General features: G+C 46.8%; 2 protein-coding genes and 1 long non-coding RNA gene across 5 annotated transcripts in view; 2 read left to right on the plus strand and 1 right to left on the minus strand.

Annotated features, from left to right (window-relative positions):
* Dock3 (dedicator of cytokinesis 3) overlaps positions 1-18,806 on the plus strand; it is a 656,066-nt gene extending 637,260 nt beyond the window's left edge. The window contains exons 43-53 of the mRNA XM_077793451.1: positions 124-210; positions 1,140-1,319; positions 1,961-2,044; positions 2,155-2,271; positions 4,600-4,721; positions 5,882-6,020; positions 6,530-6,677; positions 11,865-11,983; positions 13,018-13,105; positions 17,422-17,504; positions 18,297-18,806. Of these exons, the coding sequence (XP_077649577.1) occupies positions 124-210; positions 1,140-1,319; positions 1,961-2,044; positions 2,155-2,271; positions 4,600-4,721; positions 5,882-6,020; positions 6,530-6,677; positions 11,865-11,983; positions 13,018-13,105; positions 17,422-17,504; positions 18,297-18,806 (1,677 nt within the window). The remainder of the gene's footprint in view (positions 1-123; positions 211-1,139; positions 1,320-1,960; positions 2,045-2,154; positions 2,272-4,599; positions 4,722-5,881; positions 6,021-6,529; positions 6,678-11,864; positions 11,984-13,017; positions 13,106-17,421; positions 17,505-18,296) is intronic.
* LOC144250574 (uncharacterized) overlaps positions 1-21,934 on the minus strand; it is a 78,780-nt gene extending 56,846 nt beyond the window's left edge. For all 3 annotated transcript variants that reach the window (XR_013342513.1, XR_013342511.1, XR_013342512.1), the window contains exons 1-3: positions 21,566-21,934; positions 11,776-11,968; positions 10,266-10,429 (exon numbers count right to left, since the gene is read on the minus strand). This is a non-coding gene — a long non-coding RNA (uncharacterized LOC144250574). The remainder of the gene's footprint in view (positions 1-10,265; positions 10,430-11,775; positions 11,969-21,565) is intronic.
* A 574-nt stretch (positions 21,935-22,508) lies between these two features.
* Manf (mesencephalic astrocyte derived neurotrophic factor) lies at positions 22,509-25,916 on the plus strand. Its single transcript, XM_026383951.2, has 4 exons — positions 22,509-22,620; positions 23,332-23,459; positions 24,122-24,263; positions 25,494-25,916. The coding sequence occupies exons 1-4, from the start codon at positions 22,536-22,538 to the stop codon at positions 25,676-25,678; spliced, it is 540 nt and encodes a 179-aa protein (XP_026239736.1). The 5' UTR covers positions 22,509-22,535; the 3' UTR covers positions 25,679-25,916.
* The last annotated feature ends 108 nt before the right edge of the window (positions 25,917-26,024 follow it).

Genomic DNA, 26,024 nt, shown 5'->3' on the forward strand with positions numbered 1-26,024 from the left:
TTTATACCAGATCCAGGGGAAAGCCCCATTTTCTTGGCAACTCACCACTGTTGCATCCCTCATGTAGGTAGGGAATGGCAAACCTTGCCCAACTGCCTAAACCTGTCTGTACCCTTCCTACAGAGCCTGTGGATTGAGCGCACCACGCTGACCCTGACCCACAGCTTGCCTGGCATCTCTCGGTGGTTTGAAGTAGAGAGGAGGGAACTGGTGAGATTTGCCTCTGATGGGCCTAAGCTTCACAGTTACTTCTTCAGCCCTGGCTCTGTGGAGCTTCCTCTAAGGATTGAAGAAAGAAAGAACTTTGTCCACCTATCTGGTCTTTGCTCCCCCAGGTCAATCCTGTGCTGGCAGCTTTGTGTACCTTCTTTCATCTAAACCACACATTATCCCTCAGCAGCAAGTATTTTTAACTTCCCAGTTTATGAATGAGAAAACCATTCTCTGAGGTTCAGGAGGCCAGAGCTCTCTGATTTCAGAACTAGTGCTCTTCACTAACACAGCCCATCTCTTAACTGAGGCTGTTAATTCAGGAAACCAGTGAGGGGCAATGGGGGATTGAGAAAAGACAGGCACACATAGAAAAAGCTGAAGCCAGGTTGGACATCATCCTTGATGGAGGATGATGACCCAGAGCTAGTACAGCACATTTATTATAGTGGTTTCATCAAAAGGTTATTTGTGGGAAAGTTTCAGCAAAGCAAGCAATCTGAAGGATGCAGTACTGGCAAGACATTAGGGTTATCTTGTTATGCTCAGAATTCTCTATCCCTGGGATTTGGTACCTGAGCTCAAGGTCCTGACTGATATAGCTCTGCACTTTTGCACAGAGCCTCTTCATTGTCACCAGAGCAACTGAGCCATCTTGACCTGTACCTTTGCATAGGAAGTTCCAGTGCAAATGCAGCCATGAGGTGATCAGAAACCATGGTTCAAGTCACCACTTGCTATACTTCACTGCTTGCTATACTTCAAAGTATCTATAAATCAAAAGATAACAGCAGAAAGGGCCCAGGGAGTTCCAAGTTCACAGGATCAAGGAAGGGGAATCAGCATCACAGGTCATGGATCCCTACTCTCAGGTACATGATGAGGGATTATTGTAATTCTTGGAAGGACATTGTGCTGTGTGCCCCCAGGTGGAAGTAAGCCCTTTGGAAAATGCCATCCAGGTGGTTGAGAATAAGAACCAAGAGCTCCGGGCCTTGATCAGCCAGTATCAGCACAAACAGGTACACGGCAACATCAACCTGCTCAGCATGTGCCTGAATGGCGTTATCGATGCAGCTGTCAATGGAGGCATTGCACGCTACCAGGAGGTAAGCTGGGGCCCTACACCAAACCCACACAGGCAGCCTGACTGAGAAGGCAGTTTTCAGGCTTCTCTTCTCAAGATTGCAGAGTCCTTAGGAAGCCTTCCCAGCTAGCCCTCTCCTGGCTCAACAAACTTGGGATGGTTCAGAACGAGGCCTATAGCCTCCTTGAAACTCTGTTTCCATGGCAAAGCTCTCTGGTGGAGCCTTTTTACCATTTTTATTTCCTGAGCTCTGACAGATGGATAATCTGTCTGATTTGGAAGAATGTTAAGTGGCCTCCCAAGGGAATACCAGAAGCCAACCCTTCATGAAAAGTGAAATGTAAGATGGCTAACAGGCTAGCCCCCACTTCTGGACCCACCAGTCCTACCTGTCCTAATCAAGCCATCCAGGTTCCATGAGGATCTAGGGACAGCATTCCGGCTCAGATAACTTAGCCATCTCCAGTCCTTCTCAGGCAAAAAAAAAAAAAATACATCTCTGATTGCCAGAGTTTTCAACAGGCTAGATTGGAGGTTCTGATATATATACCTGTGAGGTGGCAGCCTGGCTATCTTTTAGGACACCTTTGAAATCAGGCCTCTGGGGCCCCATCTAGGTAGTAGTCCTGGGAAGTCTTCCTGACCTGGCCTTTGACTTCACAGGCCTTTTTTGATAAAGATTATATCACCAAGCACCCAGGAGATGCTGAGAAGATCACCCAACTCAAGGAGCTCATGCAGGAGCAGGTATGGCTTACAAAACTTAGAGGCCTACAGCTGGTGGGAAGGGCCAGGCACTGTAAGATGACTGAGGTTCTCCTTGCTTAACAGAAAGACCTTGTTTGACACCCTCATAGGTTCATATCCTTGGAGTTGGTCTAGCTGTTCATGAGAAGTTTGTGCACCCAGAAATGCGGCCTTTACACAAGAAGCTGATTGATCAGTTCCAGATGATGCGGGCCAGTCTCTACCATGTAAGCTGATCCCTGGCCTGCCCCTTCTTCAGTAGAACCAGGTGCCATATCCTTTGGACCTGTGCCACAGCCAAAGAAATATGGAGGGAGGTTGAAAGAGGATAGGAGGGAGAAGCTGTCTCCACCTCAGAGGGGCAGGAGGCAGGGATGAGTGCTATATCCAGGGCAAGGATGCTCAGAATCCTCTCACTCAGTCAGTCCCAAAAAAGTCAGTTTCAAAGGCAAACAATCTTTTTCATTGCACTGTGCTGGTGAATAGAATTTTCCATATACAGAGTAAAAGAGCTAACATATATGGCCCACATGTACTGATCTCTTTAGAAATGTTTTCCTTCCAAGAACCTGAAGAATTAAGGCATGGCCTGAATCAGCCCTCTCTCCAAAACTGTCTTCTCCTCTCTCCCTCCCTATCTTCATCTTCTTTCTCCATCTCCCTTTCCCTTTCTTTTCTTCCCTCCTTACTCTATCTAGACCTTCCAACTTCCAATCCCAACTTCCTCTATGATGTCAAGTGACCCAGACTCACATCAGAGAAAGGCTTTGGCACCCAGCGCTTTCATCTGGCTGCTTTTAGAGAAGCCAGACAGGTTCTAGGGCTAGACCAGGACCCAGAAGTTCTCCCTAATTCTGTCTTGGCTCCTCAGCCTCCGTAGCAAGGTTTGGCCCATGACTGACATACAGAGGGAGAACATGTATTCCAGGACTAGTTTTCCTTGGCTGGTCTTTTAGAGAATCCTTGCTGCTATAAATAGGGTTCAGGTGTCCCTGAATTCCCTGTTCACATCATACCCTCACCCCATTCTCAGTCATGGATCTGACTCTAGAGAGGCCTCCTGCCTGGTTCCCATATCTCAAGGGATATAATCCCAATTACCTGCTATCTGCCTCCCAAGCAAAGCTCTCTTAATATCTAAGACCACCAAGTAGAAGTATGATGGAGGCAACTAGGTAGAGATAATAGATGCTGGGCCGGGCTGTCATGGATAAGAAATTCCACTTTAAAGTTGGACCACTCAGACTCAATGGGCTTGACCAGCTTGGAATTATCCTGCTTTGTTCTTAGCTGCTGCAATTTGTCACTTTAGTATCTCCAGTGTACTAGTACAGGCCTCAGTCTATTTCTGTGTAAATATGGGCAGCATGAAAGGTAAAAATAAGCTTGTCATAGTGTAGAAGGTAAGCACACTTTCCAAAGGAAAACCTAGAGTGCCTATAATTTTTCCTTCCTGTTAGGATTCTCTCATCGTGTTACAATGTGAAACACTAAGAGAATTAATGTTTCCCCTAAAATTGGGGTATCCATTTAAAGAACTTGAGTAGAGTCACTGTATCTGATGGGTATTCCATCACCTCTCATTACACTGTCTCCTGCCAGCTTAACTGGTCTCTGCTGTTTGCAGATTTCCCATCTAGATGAGAGCCTGGCCATGGTAGGTGAGGTTCTCTGCCACATGGGCAGGTAGGTCACCACAGTAAAGAGTACAAAATGTTTGCACACACTCATCAAGGTTTAAAGTGTGCAAATGTGAAGGTGTACTCTTGGGCTGCAGAAGCACATTTCAGCCCTATGTATACTTTGAAAGAAGAATGTGGGAAACCTGCTACTTCTTCAGACTGAGCTCAGAAACATCCTCAGTGGACTTAGAGCCCTTGTCCACCTTAAATTTAGAAGGACTTAAGAAAATCTAAAAAGTTGTGCTTTGTTTCATAAAGTAGCAAATAGAGACACAGACCAATATGCTATCACCCAAGAGGGTTTGAGATTAGAGGTTTCTACAAGAAATCTACACAATTAGTAAGAATTTAATTATGCTAAAATAGAATTATTTTTGCTTTTCAATTACTTACATCAGGACTTTGTTTTCTGTTTCCCAATAGACTGTGTCATAGTCAGCTTAACTCATGTCACTAAGAGCTGGTCATTTAGCAATCTAATAAAACCCAGCCCTAATCCTTATAAAATGCATTCCCACTGACTGATAAGTGATAATAAATTCTTCTTCTCCTTCCCAGCCTTTTTTCTACTTACTCTGTACTTTAAAAAATATTTTTAAAAGGCCATTAACACAATCCTATGAGCAAACTAACTTCAGCCTATTCCAGATGAGCTTCTCTGAGTAGGGTTTCATGACCTCTGGTCTGGGTCTCAGTGCAGTTGGGGACATAAAGTTTAGTCATAAAGGAATCACTGCCCAAAAGAAGTCAGCAGTACACTATAAGATTATTTTTGTTTCTTTTACATTTTTGACTACAAGCCAGCTCTTCCCTACTACCACATATTTATTTATTTATTCTTTATTCTCTGAAACATCATTCATTTCTCAACAGGAGTTTCCAGGTTTGGATAAGCTAAGTCCTGCATGTTCAGGCACTAGCACCCCACGGGGAAATGTTCTGGCATCCCATAGCCCCATGAGTCCTGAGAACATGAAGATGACCCATCGTCACAGGTAAGGCCTTAGGACTGGGGTGGGTTCCCTCCAGAGAGGTAAGTCTGGAAGATGAGCATCAGAGGAAAGGAGTTCCAGAGAGTGCTTTCATTCCCTCTTACACACACACACACACACACACACACACACACACAGCCCTGACACGGCTCCTGCCACAGGATCTGCATTCTGTACCCAACCAGTTACTTCCCTGGGTGATAGAAACATATAACTGCTATTGTAGAAACCCAGAGGAGGAGGCATCAGGGAAAGTCTTAAAGGATGATTAGAAGCTCATTAGGCAGAAAAAAAAGGGGGGGGGGGTGGCTCAAATGCAGTATTCAAGAGTGTGGAAGGGGGCTAACTCCCAATTCCGAATGGATTTGTTCATGCAGGCTTTTGGCTTGATCCCAAGGAGAATAAGAATCATAGATTGTTTTAAGGAAAAAGATAACATGGTGATGTGTACATTGAAGGTGTGGCTGCCCAGAAGTCAGAAGTTCAGGCCTGACTCTGCTCAACTGAGGATATTCAGAGTCCCTAAGGAAGGAAAGCCAGGTTTGGGAGAAGAGGTCAGAGAAAGGAGTCTCTCACTTAGATTTGTTTTCCATGGTGAATAGCAACATGGCAGAGAGAGCACTATGTAAATGAGAAGGAACAAATGAATGAAGGGCTTCCTGGTATTGATAGAGGAAATTTATCGGCAAGCCTATGGCCACAGGTATGGAAAGAAGCCCACAGATAGTTCACAGCCATCTATTTTGATAGCTTCCCAATTCAACAACTCTAACCTAGAAGCAGGGATAGTCACTGACTTAGACTAACATCCCACAGCAAGGGAGAGATAGGATTTTTGACTTGATTCCATTTCTCTCTCTTTAATTCTTCCTTAAAAAACCACTAATGTCATCAGACCCAGTAGTTGTAAACCATTTAACTCTAAATAGAGGTTATGCCAGCCCCATAGGCCTTTCCGGACCAGGGGCTCCCGAGCAGCAGAGTGGGGCTTAGGATTATTCCAGGCCTCAGATGGGTGTGAACATTGGCTCTGGAACTGCCCCAAACCAGTGGTGGCCAAGGCTGACGATGCCCATTTCACACATTCCTCCACTGCCCCTACCACCCAGCATATTTTCTCAGCCATGGCCTGATTCCTCCCTATTTCCCACTCTTGCTCACAGCCCCATGAACTTGATGGGCACAGGCCGCCATTCATCATCCTCTCTCTCCTCACATGCGTCTAGCGAAGCAGGAAACATGGTGATGATGGGTGACAGCTCCATGGGCGACGCTCCTGAAGATCTGTACCACCACATGCAGGTACTAGAGCTATCCAAGGAGAATGGGCAGGATATGCCTATAGGACTCACCTTTCTATTTGGGGGTCTGATCTGAGGGCTGGCAACCCTGCTTAATTCTCTAACTCAATTCAGTACACCTATCTTCAGAGCTAGCAAATTGCCTTCTTTCTACATACCATTCCAAGTCTCAGTTCCCAGGCCTTATTTCCCAAGAAAACCAGCTTCAGTATTGGATGCTTTCACAAATCCCATGGGGAAAGATCCTCTGCCAGATTGTTCTCCTGCTTCTTACTGATAGCCAAGTCCTACACACCAGATGAGCACAATAGTAGTAACTCAGCAGCCCTGCTACACATAGGTGGTATGGCAATCCCTAGTGTCAGCCATCAGACTGACCTCCATCAGGGCCAAGGGTACAGCAGGCAGCACTGGGCCTGGTTATTCAGGGTGTAAAAGAACCAACTCTCTGTCAGCCCTACAATCCTGGTTATTCAGAACTCTATCATGCTGATTTTTCTCCCTTTGCAGCTCACATATCCCAACCCCAGGTACCAGGGCTCAGTCACCAACGTCTCTGTTCTGTCCTCGTCCCAGGCAAGCCCTTCATCCTCCAGCCTGAGTTCTACTCATTCAGCACCCTCCCAGATGATTACCTCTGCCCCTTCCAGCACCCGAGGTAAGGATGGCAAGGTGCTGCTTACAGAAGGAAGAGGAGAGGGTTTCATGGACCCCACTCATCCTTCTTTTGCCAGTGACTGTCTGAAATTGTACCTGTGACTTAGAGAATTCTCATGTGTGCTTACAGCACCAAGGAGTGAAGGGCTTCTGCCTCCAAATCTCTTTCTCCATCTCGCTTTAGACCATGCCACTGGGTAGCCAGAATTGAAACCCTCTCAGTAAAAGGACCCAGCCTAGGAGAAAGCTCAGTTCTTTCTCACTGAAATGTTTGCAAGAATAAAGATCAAAATCAAGGCAAAAAATGGGTATTTTGTCTTGAGGAATCAAGCAAGATGAAAAAATATGAAGAGTCAAATTGAAGGCTAAAATTGACAGTGGAAAATGTTATTCTAAAACAGTAATAACCACCAAAAGAACTTTCTTCACTTGGGAAGGGCTTAATCAGGAGAGATGGCTTTGTAAAAACCTAGTATCTTTGCCAATTATTGCTTGATTTCTTATTCAGTTGAATAAATATTGTTTTTCACAGTTTGATCCTAGTTTCTGCAGTGAAAGTTGATTCTGTCCTTTTAGAAAGAAACATTTCCTTTGGTATGGCCATCAACTATAGTATATAATGGTCTAGTGATTCTCAGGGGTAACTATACAAGATAGTAACAATGGTCTAAGCTTACAAGCAAGTGAATGGCTATAGCTTCCAGGCTTCAGGGAGGGGGGTTTTTTTGTTTTTCTCATTATTATGAATACAAATAAAAATAGCACAAACTTAAAGACATGGAAGGTCATTAAGGAAAGAATCTCTCCAAAGCACACAAACCAATGAGGCACACAATAGGAAAGATAGAGGGAATTTAACATGTGTGGCATAGTAAAAAGATGTAGTGGAATTGGGAAAAGCCTTATCAAAGTGGAGAGAAGGGAAATAAAGTTATAATAGGGCACTTGCAGACTTCCTTCTGAAGCATCCAGTCCAACCCCTCATCCCTGTGGGGAAACAGGTCTAGTGAGAGAGAAAAGCTGAATTTGGAGTACAGGTCTTTACACTTAACCAGCCTTTAGTCTCATGCCTATTGCCTTCCTAACATGGACTATGTGATCCAAACAAGGGGAGCTAGCATTTGGAAGCATACCTCTCTAGTATTAAGCAAGACAAATAAACCAACAAATTGGTACATACTGATGATTTGTCAGATTGTGAAGGCTACAGACTTAGAGAAAGAACAGTGATTTGTATTAAAAAGACACAATGGCTGGGGTTATATCAGTGGAAGAGTACTTTCCTAGCATGTGTGAGACACTGGGTTCAATTTCTCAACACCACATATAAATAAAGTAAAGGTTCATTGACAACTAAAATATATGTACTATTTATTTATACACACACACACACACACACATATATTTTTAAAAAAGAAGAAGACACAAGCAGGTACAATGATATACACCAATAATACCAGCAGCTCAGTAAGTTGAGGCAGAATGTCCCAAGTTCAAGGCCCACCTCAGCAACTTAGTGAGACCCTGCCTCAAAATAAAAACTAAAAAGGAGGGCTGAAGTTGTGGCTTAGTGACAGAGCGCTTGCCTTGCACATGGAGGCACTGAGTTTGATCCTCAGCACCACATAAGAATAAATAAACAAAATAAAGATAAACAAAAAAATAAAAAGGACTGGAGACGTAACTCTCTGGGGGTAGGAGAAGGACACACTGAAAGATGACTTTGGGAATTAAAAAAAGGAACCCCTAAGAAGTAGCCATGAACACTGTAGTGTACATCATATCTAGCTATTCTCACTGAAAACAGATTTCTGAGTCCTGATTATTGATAGACAGAAGACAGTAAAAGATGGACATTTTAGCTCAGTTCCAATCTGACACTGCTCAGACTCTCCTCTATGCTATGGTTGCTATCAGGGACTTAATAGACTGTCATCACTTGTGTCCTTAGCTAACTAGTTACTGATTTATTCACTCAAAGCTTTTACTGAGTGCTCAGTCAGGAGGCTGTGTGACTCTTGCCTCAGAGAGTACTACATAAGAGTGGAATAGAAATTATTTTCTCCTTATTTGGAAATAACTCTTCACTATTTCAAATTGCCTATTTATCTGTCACTGCATAATAAACCACACACAAAACATAGTGTCTTAAAACAATTTGTCTAAGTCTGAGTTAACAGCTCACTGAATTAGATGTTACTTTGAACTGGAATCATTTAAAGGTTCAATTGGGCTGGATGTCCAAGATGGTTTGCTTAAATGGCTACCAGTTGATCAGATAGCTGTCGGGAGGAGCTTAACTAGGGCTGTCAACTTGAGCTCCTACATATGACCTTTCCAAATGGCTTAGGCTTCTCTTAGCATGACTGCTGATTTTCCCCAGAATCAGCACTCCAAGAGACCCAGGTAGAACCTGCAAGGATTTTTATTACCTAGCCATCCTAGAAACTCTCTTTGCCTCATTTCTGTTAGCTAGCAAGTCACTAAAGCCAAATCAGATGCCAAGGAGTGGGGTCAAATTCCATAACATTTTTTAGAGTATTTTAAGAGAGATGGTCAGTTTTGGTGACAAACTAGGGCCCAAAGTAGGGAAAGATGGCAAGGGCAGAGGCAACAAGAAAGAGAAGTTACTTCTAGACCACAACACTCATACAACCCATGTGTTGACCCAATATCTCATCAGGAACAGTGTTAGACTCTGTAAAAGACAGAAGACTGTGTATGACATCAAAGAAGACGACAGATGTGGTAGATGCAGTAATAGATATTCCTAGACAAAGGGAGTGATGTACTCCATTTGGGTAAATGAGGAGAAAGTTTTCATGGAGAAGGTGGTCTGGAGCAGAGTCCTTTACATTGGAGTTACTTCCCCCCTCCCAGTAGTCATGAGACCATACCCATTGACCCTGCTGTTCTCCCTGTTGCTTTAGAAACCTGAGATGAATGACCTGCAAAGAATCCTCTAAACTCTTGTAAGTCAGCAGCTCCCCCTGGTGGTCAAAAGACTGAGTGAGACTAGAAAGTAGGATTATGAGTAATCGATCCTTCTTTGAAGAACTCAATCACTCAGTCACTGGATCCTAGACTCCCTGCAGATTCTTAGAATACATCTGAAGTAGTTCAGAAGTCCCATAAACATATAAGCACTTATATTTAAATTCCATCATGAAAATAACCATCACCCTCTCCTACCATGGAATTGGCTGCCCAGGGCAGCGGGAAAGAAGCAAGTTAGTAGAGATGGAGAAGTTAGTGCTAACACAGCACTCCCTTGTTAGAGGGAGCCACCATAACATGAATTCAAATCCAAATCCTCAAGTCAAATATTAGCCAATTACATGAATAAAATCATAACGTGAATCAAATTCTCACCAGAGCCTGGACTTTCCTGGGTCTGCATACTTATGTCCCTCCATCCTAGTCCCCACAGTATGGATCAGGATATTAAGTATGCAAATGAAAAATCATGGACAGCCTTTGGAAGGCAGTTCCAATACATTCCTGCTGTGGAATGAGCATTAGATAGGAGTTTGATGCAAATGAATTGATGTAAAGATTCTAGGGTTTTTTGGTTTTGTTTAATTTGTACCTGCTACATGTAAGGCAGTCCTATCCCGTGAGCCCACAGGGTCAGGGAGCATTCTGGATTTCTTTCTGGAAAGGTACTTTTAAAAATTAATAGGATTTGAAGGGTTTTTTTTTTCTTTTTTCTTTACATAGCCATCTTCTTGAGGTAGTCTGTGAATACAAATTCTAAAAGAGAACATAGAAATAAATAAAATCACAAAATGGTAACAAATTCAGGCCCAATTTTTCAAAGAATTCTACTATATTCAGTCCCCTACCAGTGAAGGACATTTTAAAGAGTAGGTCTCAAAGCTAGCCCTGAGGTTCTACAAACAGGATCACTCAGACCAACTGTGGAAGAAGTTACATAAAAACTATGGCAAAAGTACCTTATTGGTATTGATTATGATGATTTCTTGCAAGTACTAAACTTCAACATGGACTAAAATGAATTCAACAACTCTGGGGCAAGTTGGCTGAATATGACTTTGTTTTAGCTTTGTCCTGACAGTGCTAACATTGCACACTCAAAGGAAAATCCAAGAGACCCTATGTTTAGGGGACAGAGCATCTAGAAGCTGAAGATTCACCTAGAGCCTGTGGGCTATCAACTGTCCAGCTTCTCAGGGCACAACACAAAGAAAGGTTTCACTTGAGCCAGCCAGAGGCATTGGGGTCCAGGTGACCTTCCCATGATGGAATCAGTGCCCCTTAGCTTCTCAATAGATATGCTGGTATGTGGCATAATGAACAGTGCACATTTGGAGTGCTATACAAATTACCCATATCTCAGGAAAGCCAGCAAGTTATTATTTCTGCTTCTGTGGAAGGTCTTCCTGGGGACCACAGGTTGGCAAATTCCTCAACCTATACCTATGGCCTGAATTCATGGGGACTGGTTCACACCTTACATGGTGTTGTCTGGCCACAATATCCCCTGGGGCCAGGAGAGGTCAATGCAGAGCCTTCATAGAACATGTACTTGGGAACCTGGGGTAAAGCCCCATAACTTCCAGATTAATTTTGTTCCCCAGCCATCCTGGCTCTAGGCTTCAATAGAACTAACAGGAAGGCAAAAGCCAAGTTCTGGGGACCTGGAATCTGGGAGGGACAAGCCCCTGGGAAAAAGTGGCCAGTGGCCAGCTAAGAATAGGGCTGCTACTATCAGGAGAAGGTAAGTGCATGGGGAGACCCACTATGTCAAATCAGAACTATGTGGCTATTATCTAAGTGTCTCTGTCTCTGTGTGATGGCTCCATTTCAAGCTGACCTGAACCCATGCCTGGGCCCCCTGAAAGAGCCCAGCGTACAGGCCACAACCATGCCTTGAGAGCAGTGGATACAAGGGGCCCCTACCCATCTGCTCTAGTCCTCAACTCTCCTCACCCTTTGCCTTTGAGTGTTCCAAGGGGCTCTGTCAGTGGGTCTGCCTTGGCTGGAATACCAGGTGCAGCCCCCACCATCTAACCACCAGATTCCACTTCATTCCTCTTGTATTTGCTTAGCTCACCCCAACTGCAAGTAACACTTACCCTGATCCCCCAGTCCTGAGGATGTTTGACTGCAGGGCCCTTCATCTGTGGTTTGTCATCTGTGCGTGATTGTTCTCACTTGGTTACAGGCTCTCCCTCTCTGCCAGATAAGTACCGCCACGCCCGGGAAATGATGTTGCTGTTGCCCACGCACCGGGACCGCCCAAGCAGTGCCATGTATCCAGCAGCCATCCTGGAAAATGGACAGGTAGCAGACCCAACCTACTAACTGCCTTCTGAAACCATAAATGTGTTGGCTTGGACTCCCCTCATTGCATTTGCTGGGCTTTCCACATTGTCCTGCATGCCTCCCTCATCCTGCTGTAAGAAGGCTGCTTTACTCCTGGATGAAGAATGTAGTATGAATAAATTCTAGTACCAGCAATCCAGAATACAGGTATGGGTAGAATGGCATCAGGGTTGGAACCAGTATTGCTTGTGTGGTTATCCGTATTTCTGGCCAGCTTGCTAGGATGTCCTTCCTCCCTGTGGGTGTGCAGGGGAATCCTCACAGGGGCAAGGGCCTCTTATCTATCCACTCTCACTACCTGCTAGGGTGCCTGTGCACACCATTCATCCAGCTCTCCAAACATCCTGCCTGGGGGCCTGGACCAAGAAGCTGCAGCAATTAACTCACTCCCCTGTGCAGTCTGCCCCTACCCTTCTATCCAAGTTCATAAGTCACCTCCAAGTGATTATCACCTGGCCCCAGAGTGCCAAGAGTTTCTCAACATTACTTTCCCTGTGCCTGATTAGCCCTATAAAGCAGAGAGAACAGATTTGGTTGGCAGACACCAGTCAGAACAGCAGAGCCTATCAAACTCCAGGCTTGGGTGGTACCTTTTCTCAAACCTCAATGCTAACATGGAGCTCTATGGGGCCTCTTCAGAAGGCAAAACCTGTCAGTCTCCTGAGGGAAGCAGGATCCTTAAATCCTACCAGTGGGCCTCCCTGGCCAGACAAAAGGATGCAGATAGTTAAATACCTATGTCCTATTCACAGAGCCTGTACAAGACAACCTGGGTAGTGATTCAAATGTCCATGGGAGTGCTCAGAACCAGACACCCCTGGACAGTATTCCCCAGGGCTGGCATGGAGTTCTCAGAGCATCTCAAACAGAAGCCATCCCATTGCTTTGATTTCCCCATCTGATCTTGGAACCTCCTGGCTCCTGTGTCCATGCCTCCCAAGATGTAACTGGCTGTTTTCTGCTTTTCTTTTTTCTTTTCTTCCTTCCCTCAGCCACCAAACTTCCAACGGGCCTTGTTCCAGCAAGTAGTTGGAGCCTGCAAACCCTGCAGTGATCCCAATTTATCTGTAGCTGAAAAAGGTATTGTTCTTCCTCCATGGGCTCCCCGACATCTGTCCCAATCTTGAGTGTCTGATTCTGGTCCCTGAGTACCAACGGGCCAGGTCTGAGCCACACCCCAACACCCAAGTGTGTCTATCTGTCCAGAATGCTAACCAATTACTATGCTCACTATTTAATCCACAGCTGGTTTAGATCATGTCACTTTGAATCTCTGCTTCTTTCCAAGGCCCATCCTCAGAGAGGCTCCAGCTGCCACCTGTCCTAAGTCTAGCTTTATGGAAATTTGGGTATTGTGTGGGGGACCTCCCTGGGCACTTCCTAGCCAGCCCCAAAATTTAGCAGGCCCTTTGGTCCCTCTCAGCTTGGGCCTTCAGGGACCTCTCTCCTTGAAGCTCAAAACAGGCTTGTGGAGGAAAAAAAAAAAAAAAAAACTCCCAAGAGGAATGGAAAGGTGGAAAGGACATACCATGGCAAAGTGAAATTCCCAAACACAAACTTCTCCAGGGAAAGCCCTGTCAGCAGCTACTGTGAGTCCATCTACCTTTCAAGGCCATCAACCATACGATAAGACTGAGCAATCCTCCTTAGAACTGAGCCATTTAGATGGTGAGCATTTTACCCTACATTCTACTTCTACAAACTAATGGCAACAGCCTCTGACCCCTACTACATTGGCCTGAAGCCCCAGATAACTGAGTTAATTTCAACACAGAGCAATAAACTAAGTGGGGACAATGCCACCCAGATCCTGGCTCCATATCAGCCCTGTTCACATAGGTTCTCCTCCTCCTTCATCCATCTGTTGGAGTTCAGGGCATACTCACTTCCCACCTATATTGGCCTGCCATCTGGCCCTCCAGAGCTGTATTCATGTTGTCATTGCACCTGTTCACCAACTGCTGTCTACTATCCCCACTGTCATTGTTCCTCCCCTGCACATCAGGACAGGAGGACAAAGACCTCTGTGTTCTCTTTAACTGGGTCCACAACCTGAGTACCTGGTGGGCATTGGTGCTAGATGGTCAGCCACAAAGTGCCTACTGAAGATGCCTTCCTACCTCAAGGCTGCACATCCTGAAAACATGCGGTTCTTGGATTCCTGAACCTTTGACCCAAACCAAAGTGCCCCTTCTGGCCTTGAGGCAAGAAACCACAAGGATTTTTCATCACCTAAAATGCAGAGCAATCTCAGAACTAGCCAGGAGCCCCAACAGGACTTCAGGGCTCTCATGAGTATTGATAGCCAGACCAAGATACTATACCAGCTGGACCCAGAAGCAACTCAGACCTCAGGCTAGACTACATCAAGAAGCTACACATACCCATTCTAGGTATGGGAGGGAAAGAGTTGTCTCAGAACAAAGGCTGAGCCCCAAACAAGCACAAGGTCAGCACTTAGTGGGCAGAAAATTAGACATTTGCCCAGTGGCAACACATTAGCAAGTCTCCATCTGAATCCTCCAGGGCAGGAACTGTACATACTTGTCACCATTCTCTTGTCAGTTAGGGTCCTGAGTCTCCTTAGGACTCCACCTTTCTCTTACAGATATCTTTCTTCACCAGCAATTAAATACCATACTAGGCAAGCCTACTTTGGGGATAGGGGCTGTGCTGTGGGGACCTCAGTCCAGTGCTGGAAGTTGTTAATGCTGAAAAAGAGGACAAGATACTGGGAATTTCTCTTTCTTCTAAGATAGGTCATTCAATCTTAGCCCCAGTGCATGACTAGCCTTTTGCTGCATGAAAAAAGTCCCTTGTCCCCACTGTTCACAAACTTCAAGCTAAGAGCCCAGCTTGGTGACTTCTGATTCACATGGAGTAGCTCAGGAAGGCACTCTTTTGTAAACCATTACATCCTTGCCAGCTTTCCTCCCCCCATATCCTTCCTACCCTTGAGTTTCCTCAGGTCCTTGTAAGTGAACTTTTGCAGTCCCAACAATTCTTCCAGGAACTAGGCGTGCATCTGAGATCATTGGCTGTTGGAATCCCTTTGGGGAAGCTCCTCAGACTCACCTCCAAGCTTTCCCCCCAAGATCTATGGCTTTTTATGTAGATGGTGCTTTTCTTTCTTTTTTTTTTTGGGGGGGGGGCGGGTGGATGGTGCTTAGTACTGAAGACCAAGAAGCTCCTGCTGCATCTTGGCAAGAGCTTGGGCAAAGATGGACCTCTTAGGCTTAGGCTTTCTGAGGAGACTGCTGATGGAATCCACTTGATGCTCATCAGATTTAGAATTCTTTCCTCCCTGATGGCAACAGCTGAGCATCTGCCCTCTGCCCAATGGTTGCCACACCCCTCCTTCCTGCCACCAGGCAACAACTGAACAGTCCTCCTTAGAAATGAAACTGTTTAGATAATGGAATTTTACCCTGTGTTCTTCTGAAAGCCTCTGTAAGTCCCTAAAAAAAGAAGAAAGATGGATTTCATCCCCTTATCCCTCGTTACCATGGGTCCCGCCCCTCTTGGCCACTTTCCTCAAAAGCCAGACTCCAGTTCCTTCCCTTCCAGGCTTTGGAACTTCCCAGTATCTGAACTGGAAGAACCCAAGTCCAGGTGCCTCAGGCTCCCTTTAGCTATCCCAGCCTCAGAAAAGAGCCAGTGACCAGGCACCTAGAATGTGAGCTACTCTTCCCTGCTACTAATAGTCCAAAAGTATCCAGATAAAGGGCATATTTCTTCTTCTGGTATTTGTTCTTTAGGATGAATCAGCTTCCTGGTTTCATATGTCCTCTCCCATACCTGCAGAGTGGCACTCTTTAGACTTCAAGGTTCAGCCATTGCTTCTCTCCTGTCCCCTCCTACAAAGTCTTTCACCCCAACTGTGGCTGAGAGGCAAGACAGTGTTATGTCACTGGATTTCTCCTTAGCCTGGGGCCCACTCTACTCTGCATTCATGGCATGTAGGGGCCTCTAGATACACCCCGAAGCTTCTGTGGGCTCCATAGCCTTCCATCCTCTCAGGAAGCAGTAGGTCCAGTTGGGCATGGGCTGTGGTTCCTGAGCTTTATACTTTCTTCCAACAGGTACACTGAACACTTCTCCTTGCCTAGGAAAACCTCTTGTGCATCTCAAATCCACCAGTGGGAATAGGAGCAACAGGGATGGGTCAAAGTTTGAATGTCACTACATGCCCTTGTAGGGCTAGTTTGGGAGGCAGCTCCTATGTGCTCCTTGGCAGTGTTCTGGGAGCTCTGGAAGGAGGCAGTCTCTGGCTCCCATCCTGCTCCCTACTTTTCACACAGGGCCTAGACAGTAGACATGCCCTAGCTTGACTTTGGCATGGAGCTCTAGGGCCTGCACTCTCCATATTTTCTTGGTCTCTTCAGCCTAGTCTGTTCTGCTCTTCTGTCCTCTTCTGCTTTCCCTTCTGGCAAATCCCAGAGACTGCAGATGTTCACTCCTTACTGCACTTTCTCTCAGCTTTTCTCATCTTGAATACTCTTCAGATATCAGCTGTTTTCATCCTCTTAGGCAACTTTAGTCCACTTCTGTGAACCACTGTGCCTTGCTTCGCCAGTGTTTTTAGTTCCAGGGGCTGGCATGCCACTCCCATGTGTTTTGGATACACAGTGCACACCCAGAGAATCCACAGGCTTATAGGATGGGCTTCTCCCAGAGGGTAGCTGAAGGAGTAACTTCCATTCACACCATCTCTTTCCACCCTTCAGCGGTGCCAGCAGCCCCCAGCAGCTGGAGCCTGGATAGTGGAGTCCGGGAGGCCCAGCCCTTCCTGTCTGCCCACATGGGGCACATCCTGGCCCCCCCAGTGCCTCCCCGAAGCCTGCTTCATGGTAAGAAGACTTCCAGCGGGTCCCCCAAGTAATCCTGGTCTCAGACTCTGCTCCAAGACCAGATCAACACCTGTCCAGGCTGAGAAGATAGGCCATCCTCTGGGTCAACACAACCAAAGAAAAAAACATGCATTCCACAGGAAGGATTCTGCTGGGCACTGGGGTCAGTGAGGTTTTGGAGTCCAGCAGGTTAGCTCAGTAAGGCCAATGAGGGAAGCTGAAGACAACGGAATCAACTCTGCCAGGTGCTCCGCTCACCAGCCTGTCATCACCTAGCAGTAGGCTAGAGCTCTTACAGCCTGCAGCCTATTGTTCTATGAGCTCTGAAGCACTGGACTTTCCTGGCCTCCTGTGTGAATAGGTTTCTTTTATCCCAGCAGCCTGTTTTGGAGAACGTCAATGTAAAGAAGTTTTCCCATCACCCTCAATACTGAGGGGTCCCCAGGGAACTCTTTCCACACCTGTCCAGTTGGCCCAGCAAGATGGTGCTGGTGTGCAACCTGAGCAGGGGCCCCTGATAAGGTTCTGGTTCTGTTCCCTTCGCAGGTCATTACTCCTTACATTTTGACGCCTTCCATCACCCTTTGGGTGATACTCCCCCGGCCCTCCCTGCCCGGACCCTGCGCAAGGTAATGTATTGAAGCAACAGTCCCACCATTTCATCTGCTGTAGAATCATCTTTGGGTCTATGAGAGGAACCTGAGGTCTCCTCTGCTTCACTGTCCCTGAGAGCTGAGACTGGCAGAAGCTGGGGGTAGCCAGAGCCATACTTGAGCTGCAGGTAACCAATGCATCCTGCAACCAATGCAATGAGAACAGGGAGATCAGGGGGCTTTGGAGACAACATGATACCAAGAGTGTATGGGCAATGAGCACTAAAAGACAAGTGCTCTCTGCCAATATCAATAGAACAATAGCTAAATAAATGTCCCTCTGGTAGGGCATAGAGCTTCTTAAATTAGTGACCTGTGAAAGTAAGAAGCATCAGGCACCAAAGCTTTATTTAAAAAAACCCAAAAGTAAAACTTAAATCCTGCTGTTAGTTAAATCTGTCATCACAGAGTTTAGCAGAATAAATTCATCTGGTCCATGGCCCACCAAGGTTCTTTCTGTCCTCCCTCAAGTAGTCTGATAACCAAGCCTTTTGTTAGTAACCCAGACCACAGACAGCAGCCTGGGACCCAGGGAAGGGGGACACCAATGCCCAGCAGCCAGAGTAGGGCCATTTCTAGGCCTTCAGAAGTATAGTGATTCTGGGGTACCACTGGAAAGGTTGGGAGAGGGTTGCTGCTGAACAAGAAACTCCTAGTTGAGGAGAGTCAAAAGTTCATTAATAAGCAGACTCTTTGGTCTCCACATGGTAGGCCAGTTGGCCATCTAGAGCAAGGGATTCTAACATGCCCACCCTTTCCTTCGCACAGTCTCCTCTCCATCCCATCCCAGCCTCCCCTACCAGCCCTCAATCAGGTCTGGATGGCAGCAACTCTACACTGTCTGGCAGTGCCAGCAGTGGTGTGTCCTCCTTGAGTGAAAGTAACTTTGGGCACTCCTCAGAGGCCCCACCTCGAACCGACACTATGGACTCCATGCCAAGCCAGGCCTGGAATGGCGATGAAGACCTTGAGCCGCCCTACCTCCCTGTCCACTACAGCCTCTCTGAGTCCGCTGTCCTGGACTCCCTCAAGGCCCAGCCATGCCGGAGTCACTCAGCCCCTGGGTGTGTCATCCCTCAGGACCCCATGGACCCACCCGCACTGCCACCCAAGCCCTACCATCCCAGGCTGCCAGCCCTGGAGCACGACGAGGGTGTGCTGCTGCGTGAAGAGGCGGAGAGGCCAAGAGGCCTACACCGCAAGGCCTCATTGCCTCCTGGGAGCACCAAGGAGGAACAGGCCCGCATGGCCTGGGAGCACGGCCGAGGGGAACAGTGAGAAGCAGGAAGGCAGCTATGATACTACCTTCAGTGAACAGCTTGTCCAACCACTCCAGGTCTGAAAAGCAAGTTCCCCCACCCCCAGAGAGTTAGAGGGGCTTGGCACTCCAGAGAGCACCACCCCAAGTCTCCGTTCTACTGCCGTGAACTCATGTGTTGCCATGTTCAAAGGCCGCAGCAGCATGAAGAGTTGTGGCTTCTCTTTTTATTTCATTTTTTTTTTTTATGTTTCCATTTTCTATGGGTTTTCCTTTTTCTTTTTTTTTTTTTTCTTTATGCAGTAGATGCTTTCTTCCTCCTATAGTTCCAGACTGTGTGGAGCTACATGGAGATATTGCACAGAACTGCTTTGCAGCACCACAGGGCCCAAGAGCAGAAGCCCCAGCCCTCCCTTCAGGGCAGAGACGCACAGAATGGAAATTGCACTAGGGACCTCTTCTTTTGCTGTATGGACAGAAAAGTTAATGGTTGCATTCAGGGATTGCAAGGACCACATGGACTACATGTCACAGGTGGACAAATGGGCCACAAGCCATTTTGCACAAATGCTTGCCCACCTGCCCACTCTTCCATCCAGGAGTGTGCAAACTGAGGGTATGGGTAGGCCGACTTGCCAGCTCAGGCATGTGACTGGCCTACCTGCATGCCCAAGGCACACTGCCAGTTTTCATGGGCCAGCCTTGTCTCCTACACCACCTTGGACTTTTCTCTCCATCATTTTATTTCTGATCATTTGCTCCCTTCCATTTGATACCCCTCATGACCTGCAGAAGGCTCCATGGTGAATGGATCTACAAGGGTTTTCTCCCACCCTCTGGGGTCTGAGTGAAGGAATAGAGCCAGAGGGGCTACCCTAACCACCTTTCTCCTAGAGGTAGGCCCTTTCCCATGTGTTAGAGCTGGAATAAGAGTGAGGCTGGGGTGTGGCAGGGGCCAGAAATTCTCTGAGCTTTCAGAGTGGCTAGAATGCTTGCCACCAGCTCCTGAATCAGGGATTTTCAGCACTACCTCTGAGCCATGGGGTTGGCTGCCCAGCCAGGCTTCCAGGCCCTGAGGACATGTGGTCAGGTTCAGCAAGCTTCTGTGTAAAAAAGGTGGAAAGGAACTTCTCCTTATGGAAGCAGAGAACCATACAGGTAGAAATCATCATCTCCTAAGTGGCCAAGTATAGCGCCCCTGCTCCAGGCCCATGGGGACCACCACTCAGGGTTCAGGGCAAGCAGGAAGACAGTTTCTCCAGCCTCCCCAGTCTGTTTGGCAGGCCACAGTGCTGTCTTTATAGTAAACTCTTTCAGATCAGGGCACTGATTTTCCTCTCAATGTATTATTTGGGGGTGGATAGGGTGGGGTGGGTATAGTAGTATTTTACCAGGGTGCTTCTCAGTTACTTAAAAAAAAAAAAACTGTCTTGAGACAAAACTTTTTCTTTCATTTGCTTGGGTCACATTATGATGGTCACAAGACTGCCTTCTCCTTGTTAAGGCATGTTACCCCCAGTTCCTCTTTTACTGGCCTATCTGGCCTTCATGACCAGGTTCTGGGTTCTAGGTCCTCGTTCATTCTCCTCAGCCCCTCTTTTCAAACAGAAAATGCCATGGTCAGGGTGTTTTTCTCTTGGAAACAAGTGCCAACTTGTTTAACAGAAATGCCAGCAAGTAAACTATAGGGAAAGATAGAAGACCCAGTTACCTTCATAGCATCTGGGCATTAACACCAGTGTGGGGCTTTTCTGATACCATCAGGATTAATCCAGGCCAAGTGGGGCAGAAGGCTGGCCCAGGTTGGGGGTCAGTCAAGGCAGTCCACAGTTTAAAGGAGAGGCCTGAACCTAGATTCACTTGCAGCCTTCAATCTCTGGGACATCTGGGGATCATTAATGTTAAATGGTCAGGGACTTGGTTTGAATTTGATTCTAAGGTAAGAGGACATCAGATTTTCAGGCACTTCAGAACCTCAGTTCCTGGATAAAGCAGTCATCACATAAGAACATCTACCTTCTCTACTTGATGGCACAGGATGTTGGGAGAGAAGTGTAAGTTTGTTGGCCTTGCTTTATGGAAGGTGAAACAAACTCATGTTTTCCCTCTCCATTTTCCCTAACTGGATGAAATGGACACATTCTGAAACCTTTTTGTTGGAGAGTCAGCCAGTCTGAGGGGAAATGGGAGATGAGAGATGAAAATTCTTTGAAAAGATTGTGAAATAGTGATTTTCATTCTTTCAAGCTTATTTGTAAATACTTATTTGAATGCTGTGTATTTGTACAGGAATTTGAGCAAAAAATGTATAGACTGTGATGTCCAATTGGTTATCAGTCCTATAAATGTTTTTAACCTCTGGCATTCTGTGCTTATTTAAAACAAGAACACTACTAACCATTTCTTTTGTGTATTTATGTCTAAAGAAAAAATGATTTAAAAATGATCTTACCTGTACCAGAAAAGCAAAGTTAAAAGAAAAAAAAAATTTGTACCAGTGTCCCAAGAGTTACTGTATATATTGTGGTAGCATGTTCTAAATCCAAGAAGTAATGTGAATTTTAGATGTAAATAACTGCCACTTTGACTTTTCCCCCTTTTCCCACTCCCTTGACTGCTGTGATGTTAATTAAAGATGAATACCTGATACTGATCCACTGAATTCACTGAATGGGAGCAGCACAAGTGCCCTTCTCCAACCCTTGCCACTGGGCTCCAAGCCCTTTTAGCCCCAAAGATGTCTCCTTTCAGCACTGAGCCAGCCCTTACCGCGTCCTACCTTCAAGGACAGGTAGCCAAGCCTTGGAAGCAGGGCAGCCCAGGAGGACACATCCTCTGGTGCTTGTCAGTCGACCCACGGGACCCCACTCGGGAAGTAGCTCGATAGCCAAGGGCCTTGATGGCTCAGCTGGAAAGCAGGCGGGCCAGCGTGCTCAAGCATGCGTCGGGAGCTTGTGAGGAAATGCACATCGCTTCCAAAAGTGGAGGACAAACCTCCTAAGCCCCGTAGCCACCACACTGAGGCGACACCAAAGCCTCGGGATGAGCGGGGGTTGATGGGCTCCGAGCCCTTCCTCCAGGGGGAACCTACAGTCCGTCCCACCCTGGACAAGGCAGGTTTCAGCCAGCTGGGGCGGGCAGGCGGGTGCCTGAGCCTCAGCGGACTCCCAGAGGTTGGTTCCCTCACCCACGTGACTGTTCAAAACAAGAAGGGAAAAATAATAATTGTCTTGTCTGCGGCTGTTCAACCCTACTTGATCTATTGAGTCTCGGCTGACCCTAGAACTCCTGACCCTGCACCACGAGTCCGGGCTCCTGTTAGGGAGATCCGCAGCGTTTCTCGGGCGGGCGTGGGGACAAGTACAAGTGAAATGCAGGACAATTTAGTATGACGCTGGGAGGCAGCCAGACCCTACTTCCGCCCACAGCTCCAGCAACAGCTAAGGCAGCTGCCCCTATCCAATATGGCTGTCCATGCAGCTTCCGAGGCGGCCGCAGCTACTTCCTGTGGACCGCTAAGGTTCAATCGGAAGCCGACAACTGTCTAGGGCCAAGACACCACCAGCCAATGGGGAAGGGCAGCGTGGAGCCGCCCGTCTGGGCTCTATGGCATGTGGACCAATGAGAACGCGGCATGTGGGAGGGCGCGGGGGCTGTCCGCCAATGGAAAGCTCCGGCGTGCGGCAAGTACCCCAAGGCGGCGCAGCGCGGCGGGTGCGGTTCAGTCCGGGCGGCAGCGGCGGAGGAGGATGTGGGCTACGCACGGGCTGGCGGTGGCGCTGGCCCTGAGCGTACTGCCAGGCAGCGGGGCGCTGCGGCCAGGCGACTGCGAAGGTGCGGGGGGCCGGGGTCTGCACACAATGATCGGCTTCGCGACGGCGTTGAACCCAACAAATTATCGAGCGGGCGGGGGAGACTGCGGCTGTTCCCAGCGGGGTCCACCAGAGGAAAGGCCTAGAAAATATTTCCCAGGCCTAGAAAACACTGGTCGGATGAAAACAAGTGGAGACTAGCTCGTACAAAGAAATTGGCCTGAAGTCCACATCACGTCGGAGTTTTTGTCCCTTCCCATTATTGTTAAGAGATTCCCAGGAGCGTCCCGGGTCCAAGACCCCAAAGGCCGGTCCTCTGTACCGCGCCAATCTGTTGGCCTTTCGAAACTGCACCTCGGGTTTTGGTGGTGTACGTGGAAAAGAGCAGCATTTTGTTTGTTTCTCTTCAGCCTCCAGTCTATCCATTTATGAGGTCATAGTGAGCCCCGTCTCAAGGACACGTGTTCACTTTCGGCTTAACTTGATGAAAGAGCAGGGAAGAATCATTTGTGGGTCACTGGGTGTGATGCTTGTTTCTCGCATGCTCTGAGTGTACAAAGAAACCCCAGCAACATGAAGCAGGGTTCTGTCCACCTGTGGGTACCTGAGAGAAAAACAGTGATGGAAAGACCTCTAATGATGTGTGTCTGTGTGTCCTGTAAGAGTTTCTTCCTGTTGGAATGGGGAGACGATTTGGTGATTGCTGAGCATCTCCCTTCCCTCTCTTTTCCAGTTTGTATTTCTTTTCTGGGAAGATTTTACCAGGACCTCAAAGATAGAGATGTCACATTCTCACCAGCCACTATTGAAAAAGAACTTATAAAGTTCTGCCGTGAAGCAAGAGGCAAAGAGAATCGGTTGGTGAGTAGCTGGTGACCCTTCTCTGCTGGCCCTGGCTCATGTTTATCTTCCACTTCACTGTGGGCCAGCTATTCTGTCTGAAAACTAATGTGGGAGTGAAGTGCCTTTGACCTCACCCAAGTGGCATGTATTTTTCAGGCGTAATATTTTTATCTTATTAGTATTTATTAAGCACTTACTGTGAGGTAGGCACATCAGGGTAGAAAAATGACTGACAAACAGTGCAGCAAATGGGTATCATGTAGAAGAGAGACCAGGATCATTCAGTGGTGGGAGGATGCTGATTAGATAGAACAATCAGTGAGGGAAGGGTCATCATCAAAGTGGAATAGAATCATCCCAGGCAGAGGAGACAGCCAGTGTGAGTGTTGAGGCTTGAAAGAGCATGGTATGTGTGAGGACAGAAATTAACAGGATACCTGCAGAGTGAGCCAGGACTGCTTCAAGGACAAGAGCCCCATGGAGGAGTGGCTTTTTTATCTTTTAATCTTTGTGGCAGTCTCTGGTTTGTTTTTCTCTCTAAAGTTTTGAACCCTGGTGACTTCTGAATTCATCTGGTGGCTTTTAGTTGAGACCGAGCATATGTTAAGACCCAAAATGAGGCTCTGACAGAGAGAAATGTTAAGTGCCACCCTGAAGACTGTTGTCCTTTCTTGCTGTAGTGTTACTACATAGGGGCCACAGATGATGCAGCCACCAAGATCATCAATGAGGTATCCAAGCCCCTGGCCCACCACATCCCTGTGGAGAAGATATGTGAGAAGCTAAAGAAGAAAGATAGCCAGATCTGTGAACTAAAGTATGGTGAGTATGACCAGACCTTTTTCAACAAATGCTATGCACCTCTGAGCTTAATTTCTACCTTGGAATGAAAGGTAGTGATCTAGAGCCATAGTGAGTCGGGTATATAGTATAGATGGCACTCAGTAATGGGATGGGGAAGAACCTAGTATCAAAGTGGGTGAAGGTCAGAGTAGGTCCCATTGAGGAGGTGTCATGTCAGCAAACTTTGGAGGAGGCAGGCATTAGCGAAAAGGCTAGCTACTAGAAGAACATTCCATGCAGAGAAAGTAGGACGTCTAAAGGCAGACAATGGCATGACAGGTAGAAAGGCAGGTCACAGGGGCCTTGCATATTGGTGAGGACTTTGGTTTTAGCCTGAGTGAAGTTAGGCGCATTAGAAGTTTTGAGCAGAGAAGGAATGTGATCTTACTTGCGTTTAACAAGTTGGTTATTACTGCAACTTCTAAAGACCTTGTAATCTTTAGCCCAAGAGTGTCAGGAGCCATAGCATCTCTGGCTGAGACCACAATCCCAATCTTTAGAAGGAATCAGGACCTCTTTGGCAAAATTTAAACACAAGGGCTGGGGATGTGGCTCAGGCGGTAGCGCGCTCGCCTGGCATGCGTGCGGCCCGGGTTCGATCCTCAGCACCACATACAAACAACGATGTTGTGTCCGCCAATAACTAAAAAATAAATATTAAAAAAAAAAAATTTAAACACAAGTGTTTTTATTATGCCTCAAATGTCCAAGTGACTAAGTTTATTCACTTGTTAAGGGTGCTTTGTTTTCTCAATGATCCTGATAACAGGGCCATCTGGCTGGTTCCATGTCACTCTGGTCATAGAGTAAACCCCTGACTCCAGGTCTGTGTTTATAAATGGAGACTAGGGGATCTATCTGCTGTGTCACCAACCTAGAGGTATCATTCACTAATGACTGTGCAAGAGGCACTTAGAGGATGGGAGTGGTGTTTCTCCTCTAAAGACCGTATGGCCTCTTCATACTGCATGTCTGATAGTATATGACATTCATAGTCTGAGGCAGCTCTCCTAATGAAGGGGTCAGTTCCTTCTTGGGGCAGTAGGTACTGACACTTCTGCATATATCTATAGATGTCTTTCCCCTGCCGCCCAGGGCTGGTTGTTTTAAGGGATGATTTGACATGCAGGGGGTGACCAGTCATGGGACATTAGAGGAGTATGGGTGCTCCCACTCAGCCATTAACTCTCTCCCTACTCTCCATTGCAGACAAGCAAATCGACTTGAGCACAGTGGACCTGAAGAAGCTCCGAGTGAAAGAGCTGAAGAAGATCCTGGATGACTGGGGGGAGACTTGCAAAGGGTGTGCAGAAAAGTCTGACTACATCCGGAAGATAAATGAACTGATGCCTAAATATGCCCCCAAGGCAGCCAGTGCTCGGACTGATTTGTAGTCTGCCCCATCCCTGCTGCACCTGAGGGGAAAAAAAACAGTTCAGCTGTAGCGTCCCAAACGGCCTTTTTTGTAATTTATTTTTTTTTAAGTGGGCTCCTGACAATATCAGATTGAAGCTTGGAGCTTTCCTGATGATGCTGGCTCTACAGTGCCCCCGTGGGGGGATTCACTTCCTTCTATTGATGGTTTACTCTAGGACTTCAAAGTGTGTCTGGGATTTTTTTATTAAAGGAAAAAAAAAATTTTTTTTTAGCTGTCTTTGGAGCGATAAAGTGACTGCTGAAATAAGATTTCGCCCTAAAATGAGGATCCTACCAGATGATGCTTTCCAGTTTGCAAAGAGT

This window comes from Urocitellus parryii, chromosome 2 (genome assembly GCF_045843805.1).
Source record: "Urocitellus parryii isolate mUroPar1 chromosome 2, mUroPar1.hap1, whole genome shotgun sequence".
In the NCBI taxonomy this organism is placed as follows: domain Eukaryota; kingdom Metazoa; phylum Chordata; class Mammalia; order Rodentia; family Sciuridae; genus Urocitellus; species Urocitellus parryii.